A 20,845-nucleotide genomic window follows, 5' to 3' on the forward strand; every position below is an offset into this window, starting at 1 on the left:
GCAGGTGAGCAGCATGAGCGAATTGGCCAAAGGAATGATGATGAGCATTATAATTTCTCCAGCGCTCTCTTCCGACCTCTGCCCGCACCTCAGGCCGTCTTCGCGGTAGGTGGTATCGGGGCTCCCGGGCACCCCGAAGCGCAGGGCCGCGCCGGGCCCTTTAGGGATGCCGCCGGGGCCCACTGGGGCCCGCAAGCCGCGGCCAGTGCTGCACCTGGGCCCGGCCGGGCCGCCGATTGGCCGGCGCGGGGGTGACCCGGCTGTATCGCGAGACGAGATTGGCAGCGGCGGGGCGCATGTGCCCCCGCGCTGGCTTTGTACGCGGAGCCGCCTGCCGGTCCTTTAACAATGGGCGGCGCGAGCGCCCCGGCCCTGGGCCCGAGCTGAGGCCGGCTCTTTGCGGCCGACTGTCCGCGGCATGAGCGGGGCCGGCGTTCCCCGCACGCCGGCGGGGCTGGGCCTGTGAGGGCCGCGGTTCCGGGTAAGGGAGGCCGCCGTGGGAACCGGCAGGCCTGGGCTGGTCGCGGGGCACCGGACCCTCCCGGCCCGGCCTTTTGTTAGCCTTTCTGGGGCCGCGCGATCCCGTGCGCTCCTCAGGACGGGGAGGCGGCGGCCTGAGTGCGCGCTGGGCCCGGCCGGGCCGTGGGGAGGCTCTCAGGGAGGAGCGCGCGCCCGACCGTCTGCAGCGGGGACCCGGAGCCGGGCGGGCGTTCGTCTCCAGGTTTTCGGCGAAAGGTTTATACCTCAGGGAGGCTGTGACCCATGTCAAGTCTCCGCTCCTCAGGAGAGAATTCGAACTCGGGACGCGTGGAGCCCGAAGCCGGGCCTCCCGTCCAGCTTTCCCGAGCACGCGCCTGGGTCTGCGCCTTGGGAAATTGGGTCCAAGTTGGTCCCCTTTTGCCCGGCACCGGTCTGGCAGTTCTCGAAACCAGCCGGCTCCTGCGGACTGGGTGGCTCGGCCTTAGGAGCAGCGTCAGGGAATTGGTTTGGGTCAGCGCTGCTTTTAGGACAGCAAGATGAACAGCCACTCAGGGTGGCCTGAGGTCACACCCCTGGGGGGGGGTGGCGCGGAGGGTCGCGTGGAGGGAGCTGGCAGTGACCGCGTCTGGGGTGTGTCTTACAGACTGAAGTTGCCGCGTCTGGCCAGGCGCGCCGCCCGGTCCCATGGAGCTGGAGGGGCAGTGGTGGCGGGGACAGCTGGCTGCCGATATCCATCAAGCTCTTCGGTACAAGGTAACCCTGATGCCCCGACCTTTCCATTCGGTGTCTTATGCCAGTTGGTATGAATCTCGGCCCCTTGGAAAGCCCGTTCAGGGTCTTGAACCACAAGTTTCCAGACCAGAAAAGGCGAGTTTGCTTATTTGCTCAAGGTTAATTAACTTCTTGGCTTTTCCCCTGGGTTGTATCAGAAGAACCTGAAACTTAAATGAGGAGGGTGGGGCGTAGTTAGTGGGAGAGGGAAAGTGTGAAGGGACGTTCTGATGTTCTAGTTTCCAGGTGGAACATGGATTTGATACTGTATTTAAAAAGATACGTGTGCTGGCGTTTTATTGGGCAGAGCAGTCCTTCTTTATTCTATAATTGCTGTTGCGTTCAGCTGTATGTCAGTTTTGTACAAAAATAAATGCCCCGGTCTTTCCACTAACTTGCTGTGAGACATTGGACAAATTCCTTAATTTTCTGTTTCCCAATTTCCTCATCTGTAAAATGATTAATAATAGAACGTGCTTCATGGGGCGATTGTGAAGATTGCCCCATAAATGAGGTAATAGTATACATGTGCTCAGAAAGTGCTTGGCATATAGTAGGCACTAAGAAAGTGGTAACTTGTTATTCTCTACCCTTGAAACCCCAAGATTGGGGGTTGTTCAGAAAGCCTTAAGATAGGAGTTAGTAAGCTGATATCAAAGGCAGGGAGTAGACCTAGTATATTTTAAAGATACTGGGGAAAAAATATACTGGCAAAATGCAAAGTCTGTGTATTGTTGCTCATAGGTAACAATTTTACTCCTTTGTCACATCTCAGTGTAATGTCAGCTCTGCATCTTTGATAACCAGAAGAGACCAGATCCAAAATAAACTCTAATTTGACTCAGTGAATGGCTACCTCTGTCCATGGTGAAATTATGTTTAGAAAGTGGGAAAGAGGCAAAACACCTGACTCTTTAATAAAAAGACTGCTGACTGTTGGAGTTGAGAGATCTTAGGATGATAATGTACTTGTATTTTGTTTTTGTTGTTGTTGTTGTTGTTGTCGTTGTTTTGTTTAACCAGGTTAAGTAGATTAGAAAACCTAATTCTGACTTAAATTGTTGCAGTTGTATTCTTTTCTGAAGTTTGAGATTTCTAAATTCTGCTTATTAGTCTCTTGGACACACTAAATACATCTCAGCCCTCTAAGAGGTTGTTTGTACCACGGAGAAGTCTCAACTGTGGAATGGTCCTTTGGAATGTTAAGAAGAGTTGCAGGTTTTCCACTTTGAAAATTGTCCAAATACTTTTGTTTTTTTTTCATATGTTGTCTTTCAGTTTTAAATGTTCTTATTTTCTGAGTGTCAACTCTTTATCCCTCTGGCATGTGGTGAAATTAATATTTGATGTTAATAATACATGTATTTTTTAATGACATGAGACAAAATATTTTTCTTGGTGATTTCCATGGTTTTTGATTCTTATATTTTATGTGTAATTTTAATTCTGAGTGATTGCCTGAATTAATTTTGTCAGTTGAGGTTGGAAGTGGGTGGAAGTGGATTTTTTTTTTCTCAAGTAGATTTATTGAATGTTTTGGGATATTAGGCTCTGAAGAGAATCCAAGGAATAAGACACAACCTGTATTAAAGTTACGTACAGACTATCAGAGGATGAGATAGTGTGGGGACTGAAAGAATGCCACTGAAAGTTGTCTTGGGCTGCCTGTGGTGTGGCATGTTACCGTGGGTTGTCTTTATTTTATCTTTAAATATTGTATAAGCCACATTCTTGTGATTTGACACAGTGGCCACACTTTATTAAAAAATTGTTAATCAGTAAAACTTGAACCTATGAAACTGTAGAGACCATTGTTTGTAGTACACTGAAGTCAAGGAAAGTTGAAATGAACTGTTCTCATAGAGAATGCATGTTAATTCCAGTCTATTAATTAGGTGATTTAGTTGGGTAGTCATATGCTTATTTATTTACTCAACATATTTGCATGCCTGCAATATACAGGGTGCTATGCCAGATGTTAGAATGGTAACAGTGAATGAGACAGACGTGATCCCTGCCTTTATGGAGTCTAATCTCATAATTCAGAGCTTCTGAATTTAGGTCTTCCTTTGGGCAGCTGCCATTCAGGCACAATGGAAGGTGTTCTATGTTTAGACCCAAGGTTTATAGAGGAATAATTGGTATGACCAGCAGTGCATCTGCTAGGGAAGAGTAAAAATTGCAACAAATGAAAATCCTCTTCAACCCCCAATGCCAGCTGTACTGTTTTTGTAAAATGTAATTACCCCCTGCCCGCCCCCACTAAAGAAACCTACAGAGCAGCTGTCCTCTTATACCCTCTGTCTTCTTCTCTTTCTTCTCATTGTTTTGCTGTGTACATTAGTGTTTTAGGATGCTTGGGGAAGTATTTTCAGGAGGCTTTATAACAGAGGGGAACAATGCAAACTTTGTGAGAAACATCAAGAAAATATCTCACACAGTTACTCCTTCCATGCCTTTGTTTCCATCCTGGCTGGACATTTAAACCATTCTGGGAAGGGGATGGCATTTGGGGTCGTGAGTTGATGAGGACCTGAGACTGGAGATATGTTTAGGTCTTTTGTGCTTTGGTCCTATGGGATCCTAAGAAGCGGAGGGAAACAAGAATGTTCAATTCTAGGGGATCAGGAATAGACATTAGAAAAAAATTCGTAAGCTGAGAGAAGCATAGGTCATTTTCTCATGCATATAACTGCAGTACCTGGACAAAAATAACTAAATCTGACAGTCATTTGATAAGCCCTTGTACTTTAATTTAATTTAAATTAATATAAAGAGAATGTATTGGACACATTGTTAAAAATTCCTAGTGATGGAGATTGGCGTTCTTACCTTTGTTTTGTCTTCATTTAGCAAAATTAATACAGGTAAAAATAAAGTCCACCAGTGTCTTCCACCTGTGTTTCCCAGTGAGTCTTTTAGACCTTGTTTAGGCCTCTTTTACAGAAAGCCTACCCTGGCTTTGTTTTTTTCCCAGCATCTCACCCCCTGAGCTGGGTTAGATCTCTCTCCACAGTGTTCCTGTAATACCCCATGATTACTACCTTATAGTGTGATAATCTCTGTATTTTGGTTCACTTGCTAGAAAGAGGCTTTAAACTGTTTTCCAGCTTTTACCACTTGGGTTAGCACAGTGTCTCCTGCATGGAAGGTGCTCAATAAATCTGACATGATTACAGTAAAGAAAGGTGAAGTTTGAAACTGAAACTCATCTGCACCATTGTAAAGATCTACAGAAATGGTAGAAAAGAAAAACTCTAGAGCCTACATGAAAAATCAACATGTTGCCTTTATTTGGAGAAATTAGTATTTTTCTCTTCAAAGAGTCAAGCAAGCCTAAACCAATGTTTTTTCTTCAGTAGTAATTTTTGATGCTCTTCTTACTTATACAAACATTAAAAACACAAAATGGCCCATTAGTGCATCTACCAAATAACTCTCACTAATACATATTTTTTAAAGTGATACATGCATATGGTTTTTAAAAATTTTGGATAGTATCAGGTTTAAAATGAGCTTTTCCCAACCCTCACTGTTCCCTTATTCCCCAAGGTTACCAGCATTATTTTTCCTGAAAAGATACCCAATAAATTAGTTTATCTACAAATATAATTTTTTTGTTGTTGATATAAGAGGTCATAAATATATATTTATTGTTCTGTACCTTCCTTCCACCCCAATCTCATTCAGTTTATCAAAATTTTCCATATCAACACATAGGTCTACTGTCCATTATTTTAATATCCCCATTGAATCCATGTCCCATAGTTCATTTAATCAGTTCCCTGTTGAGAGATATCAAGCTTTTTTTAAATTACACCTTTTATTTTGAGATAATTATAGGTTCACATGCAACTTTAAGAAATGATAGCATGAGATCCCCTGTACCCTTTACCTTCACAGTTTCTCCCGGTGGTAATGTCTTGCAAAACTATAGTACGGTGATCACAACGGGACAGAATTGACATTGATACAGTCAAGATCCAGGACATTTTTTGTATATTTATCACCACAAAGATCTCTCATGTTACCCTTTTATAGGCATATCTTCTTCCCTCCCATTCTCATGTCCCCCCTTAACCTCTGGCAACCACTAATCTGTTTTTTATTTTTAATTTTGTGATTTCAAGAACGTTACATAAATGGAATTATACAGTATGTAACCTTTTCGGATTGGCCTTATCCACTCAACATAATTCTCTGGAGAGCCATCCAGGTTTTTGACATTAAGATTTTTTTGTTCCACCATTTTGCTATTAAAAACAGTGCTGCAAAGGACCTCCTTATATGTAGGGTATAGGCCTAGTAGGGCCCTAGGCTTAGTGTTGGTAGATTAAAGGGTATTTGTAGTCTGCATTTTCAAAAATTAGTATTACCTCATTGCCCACCAAAAAGTTTTGTCACTTGCAATCTGACAAAACATTTATATGAGCTCCTATATCCACTCTTGATAGCATAAGCAAAAGTTAATAAAATATAATCTGGTAAGTAAAACACTATATACTCATTGCTGTGTCCAGGACCCCTGTGGGTACTGAAATCTGAGGATGCTTGTCTCCAAACGGAGTAGTATTTGCACGTATCCTACACACATCCTTACACATACTTTAAATCCTCTCTAGATGACTTAATCATCTATGTTGTAGCATATATCAGAATTTCATTCCTTTTAAAGGCTGAATAATATTCTATTGTATGTATATACTGCATTTTGTTTATCAGTTCATTTGTTGATGGACACTTGGGTTGTTTGTTTCCAATTTTAGCTATTGTAGATAATGCTGCTATGAATATGGATGTACAAATATCTGTTTTTTTGAGTCCCTACTTTAACTTAATTGCTGGATCATATAGTAATTCTACTTTTAATTTTTTTTGAGGAATTGAAATACTGTTCTTCACAGTGTCTACACAATTTTATATTCCTACCAATACAGAACGGTTCCAATTTCTCTACATCTTTGTCAACATTTGTTAGTTTCTGTTTTCCAGGTTTTGTTTTTTTGAAGTTTTTTAACAATAGCAGTCCTAATTGGTATGAACTGGTATCTCATAATGGTTTTGATTTGCATTTCCTGAATGATTAATGATGTTGAGCATCTTTGTAGTGCTTATCGGCCATTTGTATATCTTCTTTGGAGAAATGTTTATTCAAGTCCTTTGAATACACCGTACCAGACATATGATTTGCATGCATTTTCTCCTGTTCAGTGGGTTGCCTTTTCACTCTGTTGAGAGTGTCCTTTGATGCACTAAAGTTTTCATTTTGATGAAGTCTAATTTCTTTTTTCTTTTTTTTTTTTTTTTTGGCCTATGCTTTCAGGGTCATATTCTTGTTACTTCCTTCCATTGTGATACCTTTTGGGTTTAGGGTGGTATTATGCTGAACTCATAAAACAAATTTAGAACCTTTCCATCTTTCTCTATATTCTTTTTTTTTTTTTTTGATCTTTTTTTTTTTTTTTTGTGGGAGGAGGTAATTAGGTTTACTTATTTACTTTTGATGGAGGTACTGGGGATTGAACCCAGGACCTTGTGCATGCTAAGCACGCACTCTACCACTGAGCTATACCCTCCTCCCTCTTTCTCTATATTCTTGAAATATTTTAGTAGTACAGAAATTTCCTAATTAAAAAAAAAAAAGAGCTCAGATAATTCCGAGATTGAATAGTGACGATGGGAAAAATTTTAGATGTATGAAAAGGTGATGGCAAAGGAGAGATCATTAAATTACTGAAAGAGAAACATGATTAGAAGAAATTAGTGGATGAATACTAGTCTCTACCTTCCACATCCCTGCAAATATAATATAGCGTGCATCATACAAGGACCGTATCCATTTATCTGCTACCTTCTAACCAAAAGCTTTTAGCTTCTTGGAGGGGGTGTGTGTATGGTTGGTATTTTGGTGATGATGTTTTTTTCTGAAAACACCTGGTAGGGAAAACAAGATTCCCTTATTTAAAAATCATGCTAGAATGTATTTATTCTATAATGCAAGACACACCTTTAAGCAGTCACATCAGATGTGGTTAAGAATAAGGAGAAAAGTTTGGCTTTAAATTTTAAATGCCATTCATTATCTTTCCACTCATTTTTGTGTTTCACTTGAGGAAAGTGTGTTTTAGGCACTTGAATCAATATATTGAGGGAAAAGTGTTGTCTTTGCATTGTGGGGATACTTCTCCTACAGGCTATCTTAGACTAAATGTTGTTCCTCTTGATTTAGGAGCTGAAATTGCCTTCCTATAAAGGCCAGTCCCCTCAACTAAGTCTCAGAAGGTATTTTGCTGACTTGATTGCCATTGTGAGTAATCGTTTCACACTCTGCCCTTCTGCTCGACATCTTGCTGTCTATTTGCTGGACCTGTTTATGGATCGGTATGACATCTCTATCCAGCAGCTGCATTTAGTTGCACTTTCCTGTCTGCTTCTAGCAAGTAAGTATGAGTCTGGTCTACACGAGTGAAGATTTCCATTGTTCTTAATAACATAAATTTATGTAGAACTCAGTGAAACATCACCAAATTCCATTCATTCCAGTTTACTAGTATCAGAAAGTTTATGTTGAAAGTGCTTCTTTTTGGCATAGTAATTCTAAACCAGGCATTAAAAAGTGGCTCTGGAGTCTTGTAAAAACACAAGTGCCTGAGCCCTACATCCTGAAGATTCTGATACAGATGTCTAGGCCACTCCAGATCTACTGACTCCGAATCTACATCATGGGACCTGGATGTTTTTAAAAGTTATAAAGGTGATTCTGATGTACATTTCCAGTTGAGAACCAAGGCCTTAAAGCAGTAGTTCTCAACCACGAGCAGCTGTGCCCCACAGGGGATCCTTGGCAATGTGTGGAGACAGTTTAGTTTGCTGCCACAGCCTGGGAGAAAGCTAAACATCTGCAGTGCATAGGACAACCCCCAACAACAAAGAATTCTCTTGCCCGAAGTGTCAGTGGAGCTTAGGTTGAGAAACTCTAAGAGATACCATATTCTTGTGTTGTTAGAATACCTTCTGCTACTATGTAATGAGTTGGCTTAATGAACATGCAATTGCTACAAATGTGAAAATGTCTGTTTTTGCAGTAGGCACAACTGTATAGTAATCTGTAAGGTAGCATCTGATAATGGGCTTTTTGGTGCCTCTTTGTCTTAACATCTTCCTGGAACTCATTTCATTGTTTGTTGGTACCGTGACTAAAGAGAAGGAGGGTGAGTAAAGGTACTGAAATGAGTTTTTCTTCTTAGTAATGTGAACAATAGTATTTGATATTGAAGTTGAGTCCATTATGTAGTTTTTATATTATTCATGTCATTACAATGAAAGTTTAAGTCCCACTTAAAGTAACAGTTAGAACTATTGACTGCCTTCACCTCTAACCCCCACTTGATTTGGGATCCACTGTGGCTGCTAAGGAACATGCCCCCCTCTGCTCTGCCACCAGAGTTCTTTCTAAAACACCTTTGCACTTTGACGCAAATAAACCTAAAACCAAATGCAGGCCTATGTGGTATCATTTCTGGTTCTAATCTCTTAGATTTTCTTTTGAGCCCTTATTTTTCTTTTGAGCTGATCACCTCAAGTCCGTATTTTATCTCCTTGAAGGTCTTTTTGTAAGTTATTTCAAATCCTTTGTGGACCAGGCTGAATATATATAAACACAGCCCCAGTGATGACTTCCCATTGCCGGTGGGTTGAGGTGGAAACTCCTTAATGTAACACTTAGAACCTTTCATCTGGACCCCGCCAGCTTTCTAGTTTTATTTTCCAACCCTGTCCCCATGTAACTAGAGCCAAATTCTTACCAGAATACTATTTTCTAAACATCTGCATTTCTCCTTTAATCTGTTGTCCTCTCCGGTCCAGACACATCACCTGCACCTCTCCCCACCACCCAGAAAGCCAGAGAGGTAATGCTTATACATTTATAATTAGCCTTTAATTAAGGTTTCATCCTCATAAGCAGTCATGTGTATAATTCTGCATGTGTTTCACCACCGTCTATGAAGCCCTTTGTGGTTTAACAGTTTTCATGGGATTGGAAAAACCCATACTGGACAAGTCAGATGTATGAGAATCCATATGGAATGGCTTCTTGTTATCCTATCAAATGTTAGTTTATACAGGATGAGTTTATAGTACAGAGACACTGGAAATCAAACATGCAAGTTAGGTTATTTTAAAAACTAGAGAGCATGAAAAATGATTTTTTGCTTGCCATGGCCATCACTGTCCTTTTACTTCTACCAGGACCCACTTGGTCTGTGCCTGGACTGTGAAATTACGAATGGTGAATAGTCAGTTCATAAACTGACTTACATTTGTGCCTAAAATTTACAAGTAACTTACTAAATGACTTGGGGGTTATAAAAGATATTCATAAAGTACATGTCATTACCAAAGTTCACTTGAGAATTCAAGTTGAATAATCTAGTAAGAATTCTGGCCACCACGTAGTGCTTGGCATTGGTGCCAAGTTTCTGCAGTTTCCAGTTTGGGGAAAGGACACTTTATTTATACACCATCTTAGGTTGGTTGGAATGGAGTTCTCAGTTGTTCTTGGTTTTAAATTATCTATTACTGTTAGCTTAAGGTCATGATCAACTTATTTTATTGAAGATTATTTGATTTGATCTATGTGGTAATATGTAGTTACTTTTGGCTCATTTTCCAGGAACTCGGCTTTAGGATTTGTATTGCTGTGGTTGAGATGTGAATTGTTTATCACCTATAGCTGAGTCAGATACTTCCTCCTTTTGTTCTACTGACCCCTTCACCACCCCTTTTTCCCTCAGAGAATTGCTTTTTCATTGTTCCTTTTCCACTGGAGAGTAGGAAGGTGGGAGACAGATATCCCCAGGGTCTCAGCTCCTCCCAAGCAGGCAGTGGTCAGAAGAGTTCAAGCTATCAGCTCTACACTAGGGTGAGGAATCAGAGAGCATGGCCCTTAGTGGCCCACTGCAATCTCCCCTCCTTCCAGTCTAACTTTACTACAACAGAAGTGCTTAGGAAGCATATACACTGGTAGCTTGTTTTCATTATCTGATGTCTGTTTTAAATTTGTGGAGTTCATTCTAGTGTTTCTTACATTCTTAGACTCTTCTTACATTTGGATTCCAATGTCAGCTCTCTAATTAGTTATCATAAACTTTATATAAATAATGCCTCTGTCCTCAAAGAATGATTGAACTCTGAATGTCCCCCTCCCCCAGCTGCTCCCTGCTTTGGGATGGGTAGCTTGTTATATAAAAGTAAAGAACAGCTTACAGCTGACAGGACTAGGTGACAGCTGGATTTCAGTTATTAAGAAGGTTGGAAGGCTGTTGGTAGTTTGGCTAAAAATGGAGCACAGCATGTAAGTTCCAGGTACTAACACATATCCAGCTGTCTGAGTGTATACACTACTAGAGGTAGGAAGAAAGCCTACAGATTATCTCTGAGTGTGGAGTGGTGTGTAGTGTTTGGAGCAGGGATTACAGGAAATCTATATACATAATAGATTTGAATCTTTTGTCAGCAATGTGAATTTCAGCAGCTCTTGTGTCTCAGGTTACTTTTCCAACTCTTTGACATGTATACCTTGGATTCCCTTGGCTTCTGTGGTCAGCATTGAACTTACGGAGAACATGTAAGCAGTCTTGGACATAAGGCTTTTGATAATTTGCTCAAGGTATTGTGTAACTAAGAAAAGATCTTGGAGTCAAGATGAAGCCAAAAGTGAGATTATAGTCTTTTAATAGAAAAAATTTGTGACAAGTGCTTATTTCTCCTTGCTCACCAATGGTGGGTTGACAAAGCTTTTTACTTTCTGATGGGTGAAAAATTGTATTTCACAGATGATTTGATTTATATCTTAATGTGTAGTGTGAATAGCACCTTTTTTCCCATATGAATTATCTCTTCCAGTTTCTTACCTGCTTTTCTGTTAGATTGATAGTCTTACAAATTTGTGAGAGTTCTTAGTAAATAGTTAAGGATGACTTTTTTCCTACTTAGTAATAAAAGACTAGAATGTGGGTTGGCAGAGCCCAAAGTGACATCTAATCCATGCCCTAATACCATACCTGCAACTCACTGCTGGCTTTGAAAATATGCTGGTTTCCATAGCTGATCTGAACATTTCCTATAAAGGAAAGACAACCTGATGTTTTGTTTCTGTGGTCTCTAATTCTTTATTTTCTGGGAAGCAGATGTGAATTTCCTGTGCCCTTATTTCCTGTTTGGGGCCTTTATCAATATAATCACATGGCTTCTGGTATTTCCTTTCAATTGAAGAAACTGATCTTTGTGATCTGTATATGGTATTATAGATAAGTAGATGTGAAATAGTTATGCACATGGCATTCAGCACAGTAAAAACTGGATATAAATGCAGGTACTCATTGATGCTGTCACATGTTTTGAAATCCTTTAATATGCATGTATCTGAGTATTTATATCACTATATATAAAGGTTCAAAAAAAACTTAAACCTGAATTAAAATCCCAAGTATGGTTATTTATGCAGTATGCAGGTTATTTTTAACTTTGCAAATCAAGATGCAAAGGCTTTCACACTTTTAATAGCCAAATACTTTATAAATATAGAAACCCCATGGATGCTTAATAATATAGAAGTCTGTCTATTCTGGGAGTTGTTGTCCCCATATAACCTGGTGTAGTACTTTGGTCTAAAAGCACAGATTTGGGAATTCAAACGTAAGCCTTCCTTTTGGCTTCCATTTTTGGTTTGGCTCAGTTTAATTGACCTTAAATGAACTGGCCAACTTTGCTACTTTGAGCTGCAAAATTGGTCATATGCAATTTTGTTTTCTGTGTTGAAAGTTTCAAGGAGATAATATGAAACATTCTTGATCCTTGAATTAAACAGTTTCCTGCGGTATATTAATTTCTTCTAAGGAACTTCAAGCATGACATAAATAAACTCATTAATTTTTACAATATTCCTTTGAAGTTTACTGCCAGTATTGCTGCTGCTACACAAATGCAGGGCATTTTGAAAGCCTTAGTGATTCATCCAGAGGGACTGAACTAAATTCCTAGGTCATTCTCCTTCTGAAGATTTCCATTCGGTTATACTAAGAACAGTGTGTTCCTCTCTTACATCTTTATGCAGTGATGTTGCTGGATGACTATCGTTAAGACCTCTTGAGTGCTTTCAGCTAATAAATGCTATTGGCAAAACTTGTGAAATTCATCTTTATGTGACTTGAATTGGGAAGGGCTATCCAGAAAAGTCTGGATTATGTAAGTTTATTGGATCAACTCCTACCTGCAGCAATACTTAACTAAGAGTGGTTTAGATCAAAAGAAGTTCAAAATTTCTGGTGCAGGAGTGATTCTAAGCTTCTTTGGGCTTAGACTCTTCTTAAAGTCATGAGCTTAGAATCTCCTGGCAAAGAACCTTCTACCCCAGTTCCCCCTTCCTAAGCGAAGACCAGGATAGTCAGCAGTGCTTTTTACCCCAGCCCCTTAGGCGAGCCAACTTGAACAAGCCTCACCGGCTCCGAATACACTGAGCTTCTGGGCTCAGTGATCCTAGCCACTAACATTTGTTGTAGCAACTTCAGTGTGTAGTGTAAACCCATCCCTTCTGGAAGAGAAACTTCACAGAGAAACTTGTTTGGTTTCCTCTGCTTTGGCAGTCTTTCTCATTCTTCTCCAAAATGTTTTTAAATGGATAATTAAAATAAGATTTTTGAAGAAGCCAAATATATTGAAATAGTTAACAAAATAGTAAAACAAAAGTTTTAATATAGTAATATATAACCTATTCTAAAAACTGTAATTTTTAACAAGTGTAAGTGGAACAACAACCCAAAGAGACTTAAAGACAACTCTTGGGTTCTGTTGCTGCATTTGGAAAATCATAATAGTACCTGATAGTTTGAATTTTCTCCAGCCATAAATTTTAGATATACCTAAAATGAATGGTTTATATATAGTAAAGTGCTTGCTTGGAAATTAAAGTGTGAGATGGTACATAATCTATAGAAAAATTATTTGGGGGCTGGAGAGGGCGTTTTACTCCTCAGGTGTACATATGGATGAGTATTTCCTGAAAAGAAGTTAATGCCTTCGAAAAATGAAGTTCAGCCATCAGAGCATCTTCTGTTCTGCTTTGAGTAATGGGACATGAAAGTGGTTATAAAATATCCTCCCCTTTTTTTAACAGGCTTGGCTAGGTTTTTGTTTTGAATTCAGAAGAGGAGGGATAGGCTTTTTTGCAGAAAGAGAACGCTTGTGTTCACCCAGTTTTTTTCCTCTAATCTATTCATCTCTCTCTGGAATTGAGACTATGCTGAAAATATGATGAGATGAAACACTTGAAGTTTAGCTATTTTTGATTTCAGATAACTCTGTGACATTAAATTCTTTAAACTTTTTTCCATTCTAAAATTATTTTCTTCTACCAACTACCACCTGCCTCCAAAAAGAAATTTCCTGAAAAGATTCAACTGGTAAGATAAGAGGGAGTTATTTTTTCATTGGCACATAGGACTATTTTCATTACACAATAGGACATAGATCAAAATGTTTACATGTTCCTTTTTTTTTTTTTAGGGGAGAGTGAAGTGTTGGGGACAGAGACACTAGGAGAGAAAACATGCAAATATGACAACCACAGAGTTCTGGCACAGTTGTAAGAGCCCACAGTAGAGGGGAGAAATTCTTTGGATCTAAATCTTTGTACTAAGACAGCAGATCCCATTTAAGTGACTAGACTTACATTGATCACTTGCCTAACATTTTCTCTCTCCTGCTCTTATTTTCCCTTTGCTTATAAGGTAAATTTGAAGAAAAAGAAGATAGTGTGCCTAAGCTGGAGCAGCTCAACAGCCTGGGTTGTATGACTAATATGAACCTAGTATTAACAAAACAAAATTTGCTACATATGGAACTGTTATTATTAGAAACCTTTCAGTGGAACCTCTGCCTTCCAACAGCTGCCCATTTCATTGAGTATTATCTCTCTGAAGCAGTACATGAAACAGATCTTCATGATGGCTGGCCAATGATTTGCTTAGAAAAAACTAAACTCTATATGGCCAAGTACGCAGATTACTTCCTGGAAGTATCTTTGCAAGGTGAGTCGTTGTGGAGCCAGTAAGTGACTTGTGAGATTGTGACTTGGGTATTCTGTTGCTTAGGTTCATTTTTGATGTCTCCACAGATTATGCCTTTCTAAATTATGCACCTTCTTTAGTAGCTGCAGCATGTGTGGCTTCTTCAAGGATTATACTTCGTCTTTCTCCAACGTGGCCTACAAGACTGCATCGTCTTACTGCTTATTCCTGGGATTTCTTAGTGCAGTGCATTGAACGGCTATTAATGTAAGCTTCTTTGTTCTTGTGTTTATAATTTCTTATTAACATTCTTCATGTGTAAGGGGCCCTAGGAACAACATCTCAAAGGCCTAGAGCTTTTAGGATGAGCAAGCCCCTGTCTGAGCAGTGCTGGGTGGAAGGGGAGTTCCTTTTGGCTGTTACCTAGTTAGAGGTTATCATTGCTAGTATGACTCTGGGCACATAATAAGGAAGGAGCTGCTCTTGTATGATCCTGTAACTATGAGATCATCCAGGCAAATATTGCCCCCTTCCCTGTTTCCCCATCTTTGAATTATGGAACTACCAGGGTATCATCAAAGTGGTAGTCATACTTAAGTGCTTATTGTGGATATAGCTCCCAAGCTGGACATAGCCCTCAAAGCTACCAGCAGCCAGTTCCTAAGATTTGTACTGAGGAAAGGAACTCTTAGAAGGCTAAGAGTTAGAGCTTTCTGTTGTTGAAATTACAGTTGCAGTGGCTGCTACCTGGGCAGTGGGGCAATCCTCAGAGTCACCTATTAAGGAGTTCAGGGTGGTGCATGACTTTCTTGCAGATTCTTCTTAAGTAACGTATGAACCGTTTCCTTTCTCTCCACGTTGTAGCGCTCATGATAATGATGTGAAAGAAGCAAACAAACAGAGAGGACAGGCAGGACCTCAGTCAGCACAACTGAGTGTGTTCCAGACAGCCTCCCAGCCCTCTCGGGCAGTTCACTTTCAGCAGCCTCAGTATCTCCATCAGACGCATCAGACCTCACTGCAGTATCGCCATCCTGTATCAGAACAACCAAGCTGTCAGCAGATTGTGTCTACCACACACACCTCATCTTATACACTACAGACATGTCCTGCTGGCTTCCAAACTAGTGTTCAGGGCCTTGGGCACGTGCAGACTGGTGTTGGGATGTCACTAGCAATACCAGTAGAAGTTAAGCCCTGTCTGAATGTTTCTTATAACCGGAGTTACCAGATAAATGAACATTACCCTTGCATTACTCCCTGCTTTGAAAGGTGATTTTATGTGAAGGTAAGACCTGATCCAGACTGTTTGTGACTTGAAGCTCTGGGGCAAGCTTTTTGTAAACTTCTCTTCAAAAGGAAAGGGATCCAAATTGCATCGGAACTCTTCAGATGCCACCACCAGGAAGACTGAATGTCCCTTCCAGGGTACCGTGAATATCTGGGAGGACTAAGCTAATACTGCAAATGCTGTGTATGTCAGACCTGTTAAAACAAATCTCTGTATCACACAAATTTTAAAGCCCCAAATGATGGTCCAAATATTTCAAAAATATTCAACACAACAGAAAATTTGGACAGACTCCAATTTGCCATTTCTGGACTTGACCTGTGGTGGGCTCTGGGCCTAATGTTGGCTTATATGTCAGAGACTAATGTTTATCTGTGGACTTGCCAAACAAGTCTTTTTATGAAGGAAAGTTACAGTATTAATTTTTGAAGAGGTCCTTTTTTTTTATTCTGCAGTTTTGAGTTATATTTTTGATCTATAAATGAATTTTGACTAAGTTTAAACTCATGAATTGCTATGCTATACCAGTCTGTGCAGTTAAAATTTTTTTTAGATATTCTATATAACTTCCTATCACAGATAGTGTAGGTATCTGGATTCATGTACTAAAATCAAGGGTGGAGTAGATCTCTTAAAATCATGGTCATAACTTTTTGTTCTTGTTTTTTCCCTAAGTTATCAACCTCAAATCTTTAGAATTAAAACACACTTAACTCAGGGAATTTGTACTACTTGGAAACACTTAACTGTAATGCAACATGCTTTGGGAATGTTAGTGTATGAACTACCTTAATAACAAAGGTTAAAATACTCCTGCTAGAATGTGTTTTCAAACGAGAACATAACTGTAGCTTAGAATGAAGTGGTCGTTCCTATCATTCATAATACACATACAGGTTTTGCATTTCTCAGTGCAATCAATGATTTATACTGAGATTTGAAATTACTCTAAAAAAGTTTTTTTCAAGGGAAGGCATAACTGTAAACTATCAGTACCAGAATGAAGTCCTGTAGGTTTATTTTGAAGTGGAATGTGGCCAGGGTAGTTCTCAGGTTGTGCTAGAGCAGCACTTTGCTACGTGGAAGACAGGTTTTATAAGCAACCTTTGAATCTAGCCAGTCAGTGTGAGCAGGCAAAGGTGACTTTCATTAGACTGGCCCCAGCACTGCCCTGGGATAGTTCACTGTACTGGTAGTGAAGACAGCAATAAGAAGTCACTACAGCAAGGGCAATTTGGGGGTAAAGAGTTTGGAGGGAATGAACTTAAAAAGGAAAAACTCATTGAAATAACTGAAGCTGTACACATTGTGCTCTTATCTGTGGGAGAAGAGAGATTTGGTGGAGGGAAGCTTTCTGATTTAAAAATTAGTAAGGTGTGTCTTTTTGTGTTTTTTTTAAAAGATAGCACTTGAATAGAAGGGAAACTGCATGGCAGGTATGTGACTGTCACAATATGCATTGAGGACAAACTTATTATAAAGATGTTGTGGGTATGCAGCAGGAGTCTCAGTAATCAAGCCAATGGCTTCTGTTAGGAAGGGAAGGGACTCAACACAGTAATGGATTGATCCAGATGGCTCCAGTAGATGAATGTGGGTGGGTGGCTTCTGCCAGCGTGAATTCTTAGAGAATGTCCTTTCCTTAAAAGGTAACTTTTATAATTAGAGTACATAGGGCATGATGTGGATTTATTAGTATGGTAGGTAAAACAAAAAACCACTCAGGTAAGAACACTCACTCATGGCAGTTTTCAAACGTGAAAATTGTTTTCTGAAAGTGTCGTCACTTTCTCGTTATAGAAGGCTGCTAATTGGATTTTGGTAGTTCTTACCTCAAGAGAACTTGAATTATTTGGGGGAAAGAGGGTTCAAAAGAAAATGTATTTTTCACTTTCACATTCAGAACCTAGCAACCTGGAGTCCAATTTTCAGTATTTTAACTACCTCAATAATACTATTATGAATGTAAGATATTGGGATAAAGATCCCAACTTGAAACAACAACTGGTGCCTATGGTAATTTAATGTCTTGTCAAATGCTTTTACTGATTGGTTTAAATGTCATTCTTGTTATAGAAGATACGCCTTTTAAAAAACCTTATAATAACACTTTCCCAATTTATATTTAAAAAAGCTAAAGAACACTGGATGAAATTTTTTTGGAGTGGGTGAAATAAAATAAATAATTGGTTACTATTGCTGCATACCCAGGGTGGGGTGGGATGGGGTGGCTGGAAAACCAGAACTATTTTTAAAACATTATTAGGTTTCAGTACAACTCACAACTGCTAGCTGTGTGGGTTTTGTTTTGTTTAATTTATTGACTAGTCTTTAAAGTAGGTTTTTGTTTTTGTTTTTTGAGATTACTGGACCATCATTAAAAGTGTACTGTGAAAAAATTAATGATATGTATAAAAAGGGCTTTACCAAAGTCCACTAAATAAACACTACTCAAGTACAGACTGCAAACCAAAATGTATCTGTGTTACGACGTTAATTGCAAATAGTGAGTATGGTGCTAAGGTCTACACCAGTGGAATTAGATGAGTGCTATGCACTTAATTTTAAAATAAAACTAGTTTTCAGTAAAATGGTTTTGATGTTTTGTTTTAAATATAAATCTGATATATATCTGCAGTTTCTTTAAACCACGTCACCATGTAAGTCAGACTTGGAATCATAATTATACTTACTAAGTAAAGCCATCCAGATGGAGACTATAACTGTAGTGGTGGGAAACATTTGTCCCTTCATTATGTATTCCCTACTGAGCACCAGAGCCGACAAAATTATATTGGACACAGCTTTTTTTTTTTGCCTTTTGAGCTTAAAATCAGTTGTTAGTATGTTAGCAACTGCAGCTTATAATTAAACAACAATGGAGTCATCTCAAGGAATAAGTATTAAACAATAATCCTGAAGTCATCTCAAGGAAAAGTAGGGACACAGAATTGATCGAGGGTGTGAGAGGGAACAGGGTCAACAGTGAATAAAAATGGTCTGTTCATTTAAGCATAAATATCATTTGCTATTTAATTCAACTTAAAATTTGGCAGAATTTGTTTTGAAGAGTAAAATTTTTAACAGGTTTGTACATGTGGGTTAGGAATTTACCCCTTATAAATCTCTCTAAAATTAGTTCTGTGTATTGTCACTTTTTCTGGCACATTGCCAGGATTTAGCAACAGCCGTCAAGACAGTCAGTTAATACATACCGTTCTTAAAACCTGAATTTAAGAAAAAGAGCAACAAGTATTTCAAACCAGGGCAAGAAGATTTACACTGATGTGATTCTAAGCCCTGTGTGACAGGTTTAAATTCAATAACTGGCCTTCTCAAGTGCATAGTGATAGACTTACCTCCCTGGCCTCAAGCAGCTTACATTTAACTCCATATGTGTAGCACACTTGAAGCTGTTAGAATGCTTATAGTCTGGAACTCAGTTTAAAATTATCTTGGTTAAGGTATCTCTTTAACTTTCATTTTAAAATCTCTTAGATTAAAAAAAATTAAAATTAACAAATACAGTCAGTTGAAAGCATAAGATCAGGCTCTGCTTCCTATGGGAAGGATACCTACTATAACCCTACTCCTACCTACCCTACCTTTTTTTAATTAAATTTATGACTTTTTAGAGCAGTTTTGGGTTCACAGCAAAACTAAGAGAAAGGTGAAAGGATTTCTCCCTTCCCCCACACGTGCACAGCCTCCCTGATTATCAATATCACCCACCAGAGGGTACATGTTAAAACTAATGAACCTACACTGACACATCATTATCATCCAGAGTCCAAAGTTTACATCATGGTTAACTCTTGGTGGTGCATATTCTATACCACCATTATAAAGGTATAAATGTGCAGTGGCACACAATTATAAGTGTATAATGACATGTATCCATTTATTTTCACTGCTAAAGGTCCTCTGTGTTCCACATATTCATCCTTCCTCATGCCATCCCCGCTCCCTACTCCATGGCAACTACTCATCTTTTTACTGTCTCAATAGTTTAGCCTTTTCCAGGATGTCATATAGTTGAAATCATACAGTATGTAGCCTTTTCAGATTGGCTTCTTTCACTTAGTAAAATGTATTTAAATTTCCTTCACGTCTTTTCATGGCTTGATAGTTCTTTTTAGTGCTGAATAATATTCCATTGTCTGAGTGGATCACAGTTATTTATCCATTCACCTACTGAAGGATATCTTGGTTGCTTCCAAGTTTCAGAAATTATGAATGAGCTGCTATAAACATCCATGTGAAGGTTTTACTGTGGACATAAGTTTCTAGCTCCAAGGAATGAGACTGCTGGATCTTAGAGTTTGTTTAGTTTTATAAGAAACTATGAAACTGTCCTCCAAAGTGTCTGTACCATTTTGCAATCCTACCACCAATGAATGAGAGTTCTGTTGCTCCACATCCTCACCACCATTTGGTGTTACCAATGTTCTGAATTTTGGTCATTCTAAGAGGTGTGTAGTGGTATCCAATGTTGTTTCAATTTGCATTTCTCTGATGACAAAAGATGTGGAGCATCTTTTCATATTCTTATTTGACATCTGTATAATCTTTGGTGAAGTGTCTTTTAAGGTCTTTAGCCCATTTTTAAATCAGGTTCTTTACTTACTGTTGATTTAAGAGTTCTTTTTATATTTTAGAGAGCAATCTTTTACTAGATGTATTTTGCAAATATCTTCTCCCAGTATATGGCTTGTCTTCTCACTCTCTTGACATTGTCTTTTTGCAGAGCAGAAGTATTTAAATTTAATGAAGTCTAGCTTGTTAATCTATCATCACTTAGAGAAGAGAATTACAGCTACTGAAAATCTGGCTAAATAAATAGAGAATTGAGGGCATTATACAATCAGGGTATTACAAAGGTGAATAACCATGGGAACAAAAATACAAACCTTCCTAATTTCAAAAGAAATACACACAGAAAACAAAGCAAGGAATATATACAGTAAAATATTTTAAAAGGTCTAAATACAGAATGTATTAACAAAATAATATAATACAACTAAGACTCAACATATCAAATTAATAAATGAGCTAACCTCAACTATTAAAAAATTTCAGACTGAATCACAAAGCAAAGCTCAAATTGATGCTATATGAAAGTTCTACAATAAAAACAAAATGAATGGTTGAATAAAGGAGGAAGAGGAAAGAGATGCTAGAAAAAAACAAAAAGCAACATCTTAATAACAGATCTGGCTGGATTCAGGCCCAAATT

At 39.0% G+C, this 20,845-nt stretch overlaps 1 protein-coding gene across 5 annotated transcripts; it reads left to right on the plus strand.

The window, feature by feature from the left end:
- Positions 1-342: 342 nt before the first annotated feature.
- On the plus strand, positions 343-18,200 carry CCNJ (cyclin J). Of its 5 annotated transcripts, none has more exons than XM_006210585.3 (6): positions 343-481; positions 1,124-1,233; positions 7,481-7,691; positions 14,040-14,339; positions 14,426-14,585; positions 15,183-18,200. In XM_006210585.3, exons 2-6 carry the CDS (start codon positions 1,165-1,167, stop codon positions 15,592-15,594), a joined length of 1,152 nt encoding a protein of 383 aa, XP_006210647.1. In that variant the 5' UTR covers positions 343-481; positions 1,124-1,164; the 3' UTR covers positions 15,595-18,200. The 5 variants fall into 5 exon arrangements, with proteins under 5 accessions (XP_006210647.1, XP_006210648.1, XP_031538658.1 ...); XM_006210586.3 differs by having other exon boundaries at positions 14,459-14,585; XM_031682798.2 differs by having other exon boundaries at positions 14,462-14,585.
- Positions 18,201-20,845: the final 2,645 nt, after the last annotated feature.

This window comes from Vicugna pacos, chromosome 11 (assembly GCF_048564905.1).
Source record: "Vicugna pacos chromosome 11, VicPac4, whole genome shotgun sequence".
In the NCBI taxonomy this organism is placed as follows: domain Eukaryota; kingdom Metazoa; phylum Chordata; class Mammalia; order Artiodactyla; family Camelidae; genus Vicugna; species Vicugna pacos.

Coding starts and splice junctions, on each gene's coding strand:
- CCNJ (XM_006210585.3), top strand. CDS start 1,165: ATGGAGCTGGAGGGGCAGTGGTGGCGGGGACAGCTGGCTGCCGATATC. Junction 1,234..7,480: donor ATCAAGCTCTTCGGTACAAG/GTAACCCTGATG, acceptor CTCTTGATTTAG/GAGCTGAAATTGCCTTCCTA. Junction 14,340..14,425: donor CCTGGAAGTATCTTTGCAAG/GTGAGTCGTTGT, acceptor ATGTCTCCACAG/ATTATGCCTTTCTAAATTAT.